The sequence below is a fragment of the Lipotes vexillifer genome, unplaced genomic scaffold (genome assembly GCF_000442215.2).
Source record: "Lipotes vexillifer unplaced genomic scaffold, Lipotes_vexillifer_v1.1 scaffold393, whole genome shotgun sequence".
Taxonomy (NCBI): Eukaryota; Metazoa; Chordata; class Mammalia; order Artiodactyla; family Lipotidae; genus Lipotes; species Lipotes vexillifer.
In genome coordinates, this window is record NW_006774564.1 from 2,256,191 (window position 1) to 2,259,493 (window position 3,303).

The 3,303-nt window shown below is 56.5% G+C and overlaps 1 protein-coding gene across 1 annotated transcript in view; it reads right to left on the minus strand.

The window, feature by feature from the left end:
* The window catches only part of ATXN7L2 (ataxin 7 like 2), a 9,321-nt gene extending 6,024 nt beyond the window's left edge, over positions 1-3,297 (minus strand). Inside the window, 3 exon segments of the mRNA XM_007472049.1 lie at positions 87-297; positions 1,247-1,312; positions 3,213-3,297. Coding sequence (XP_007472111.1) covers positions 87-297; positions 1,247-1,265 — 230 coding nt within the window. The 5' untranslated portion in view covers positions 1,266-1,312; positions 3,213-3,297.
* Between the last annotated feature and the right edge of the window lie 6 nt (positions 3,298-3,303).

Consider the following 3,303-nt stretch of genomic DNA (forward strand, 5'->3'; position numbering starts at 1 on the left):
CCCCCCCCCCCCGTGGGCGCCACCCCCCCCCCCCCACCCGGGCTAGGGTCAGGGCTTGTCTCAGGGAGTCTCCAGCCTTTCCTTACCAGAGGTTGTCCTTCTGGGTCTTCTCCGGAGGCTGGTGGCCACGGCTCCGGGACCCCTGGCCCTTCTCCCTGGAGGAGGTTTTGGTGGAACCTGGGGCCCTACAAGCTGGGCCCTGACCGTTCACTACATGGCATTTCTGAGAGCTGGCAGGGGCTGGAGGTGGGGGTGGGGCCTGGGCGTAAAGCTTGCTGAGCGGCCCATGTCTTCTTTCTGTCACCAGGAGGTGGAGAGAGCAATCGAGGTGAGTGGCATCAACTGTCTCCTTCCCCAACCTCCTAACCCTGCTCACAGACTCATGATAGAGAACCTGGAGTTTCCAAAGCTTAGATTTTAAATCTGCCTCCTTCCCATTTGAATTTGAGCCTTCAAGACTCAAAATTCTAGGAGTCAGCTTCCTGAACCTCTTAGCTCTTCCCAGACGCTAGAACTTTACTCCACCAGATGCTAAAAGGTTGCTTAAACAATAACCCCAACCAACTACAATCTGTGAAGCTCCCCGCCTCCACCTTCTTATTCCCAAAGCCTCCCTCCATTACCCACATGACCTCCCAATCGGCCCTGTCCTCAGAGTTCCAAGTTCCACCTTCCCCTGTCCCCTCTATCTCGTCCTCAGAGTTCCAAGTTCCACCTTCCCCTGTCCCCTCTATCTCCTCCCGAGGGCTCCCCTCACCGCAGTGCTTCTGGAAAGCTTGAGGCTTCACCACTTGGCTGCAATGGTTACATACAACCAAATAGAAGTCGTCATGGGCAGGGCAGTGCCCGAAGATGGACATGTCTGCAATGACAGAAGCCCTTATCACTGGGGCTGAGGACACCGGATTTTCCCTTTAAGATCAGAGAACACTCCCACCCACCACTCAGATGACACTTCCCCTCCCAGCTGATGTGACAAGCTTTACATTGGATGCTTCCAGCTTCCAGAGTTCAATCTAACCAGTCCCTAAGAATGCGGGCTTTCAGGTGAGTGGGCACCAAACACCCATGATTAGGATCTCCCTCAATAAGTCACAGGAGCCAGGGGAATAGGCTGACTCAGACCTATCAAAGTGAGAATCCCCAGACCTGCTGCTTCAGGCAGCCACCTCCTGGGTCGTGGTGGAAGAAGGGAAGGCGGTCCTGTCTGCCCTGGGCCCCAGCCCCAGCGTGTGTCAACTCGCACCTTCTTTAATGAGGGTCATGGCATCCAACTTCTTCAGGTTCTTGTTACTCTCCTCCAACTCAGCCCCTGGATGAGAAACACAGCTCAGAAGGACCACCCCCATCCCAGAAGCCCCATCTCCCACCCGACCAGGTCCTGGGGCCAAGCAGGAGGAAGCTCTCACTACTGGACAAGCACCTGGTGCTCAGGACCACTTGGAGAACCTTGCAGTGGATCTTTCTCAAGTGCCCATTCTTCCTTCACCTGCTACCTCTGGAATGAGCTGGCCCCGTTAGGGGGGATCCAGCCACCTTTCTTATGGATCCTTCATTCCAAGGTACAGTTCAGGATTCTACTGCTGACTAGTTGGGTGACTGCGGGTAATTATCTCTTTTCTGGGCCCGCTTCCCCGTTTAAACGGGAAACAGTCCTTAACATATTTTACTACAGATCCCTGAGTCCCTTCTTGAGATTTCTCAGACAGGTCCTTTCTGCTTTTCTGTGGCATCCCAAACAGATAATCTCCTAGGTCCCCATCCCCAATTTTGTTCCACCTGGGTTGCCATGGCATTGTCAAAGTTACACCCAGCTTCTCAGGTCCTGCACTAATAGGATGGCCACAGAGGAGAGAAACTGCTGTCTTAGGGCCCTTCAGCATCTTCAAAGTCCCCTTGATCAGCTATGCAAGCCCTTTTCCTCTTAAGAGGGGGTTTGGGCAAGGGTTGCCCTTGTACCTCAGTTTCTGGGTTGATGACAAAAACGTTTTAGCTGTGCAAAGCAGCTCTTTCCCCATCCCCCTATCTTACTCCTCTCCCCTCCCTCCTCTACGCCCCCTCCCTGTCCCTTGGAAAAAAAAAATCAATTCTGAGTCACCAAACCCATCTGATTCCATTTCCGGTTCTCAATGCACCCAGACCCTGACAATGGCCCCATCCTTGCCCACCCAGCATGGGGCAGTTCTGGGGTGGCCTGAGGCTCCCACTTAGGTCTGCTTCTGACACCTACTAACAGACGTGCACCTTTCTAGAATGAGAAGAATACTGACAGTCTTATATAATCTCTAGATATGAGGGGTGGTGGGTTAGGCATGCAAGAAACAAGGGGCAGCTCCCACTCTTAAGTCCATTAAAATGCAGTGATGGACAGAACTGAGCTGGGAGTTGGACGTCTCAGAGGAGAACAAGTGTCATCAGAGACCGCTCCATGTGGTCTCCTCCTCCACCTCTTCTCACTTGCAAACTTCTTCAGGGGTGTGATGCCTGCTGTCACCCCAAAGGCCACGAGGCCAGATGCCCCCTGGGGCCCAGGACACAAAGATCAGGAGAAGGGGCTGTCAGCCCGCTCGCCAAAAGCACTCAGGGGCCTAGAGAAGGTGAGGGTCAGGGGAGAGAGCCCAGGAGGCAGGGCAAGAGGCCCGGGAAAGGACGGAGGGTTGGAGGCATGTATGGATGGACGGAGGAGGGAGGAAGGGAGGATGGATGGATGGATGGACCGACGAACTAATGCGGAGGAGGCGGGGGTCTAGTGGCACTGCAGCCGACAGGCAAACGCCGAAAAAGAGCAAAAGGTGTAGGGCAGAAGGCGAAGGAACAAGGGGGGTTGGGAGGGGGGCACAGAAGTGGGGTGCGTGGGAAACACGTGGAGAGGACTGTTGCGGATGGGGAAAGCTTGAGGCAGGTGCAGGAGGGGCGGAAGCTGGAGGACAGCAGGCAAGAAACATAAAAGCAAGCAGATGTGGGGGCAGGTACTGGGCAACGGCAGAGGCAGAGGTGGGCAGGGTGGGCTGCTGGAGGAGAGCCGGCGCTAGGACCCGGAGGCGCGAAGGTGGAGGAGCGGGCGGGCACTAGGACCCGGCGGGTCCTTTGTTTGGGGGGCCGGGGAGCCGGACGGCGGCTCCCGTCGGCAGCTCCCCTCTGTTGGCGGGGGCCCGGAGGGGGGGAGGGGAGACAGTGATGGGGTCTTCAGACTCTAGGGGTGCTTCACTCACCGTCGGCCGCGGGCAGCTCGGCCCGCTCCACCCACGAGCTCCAGCTCTGTCCCGCGAAGTCATCGAGACTCGGCACCCGCCGCTCCAGAGC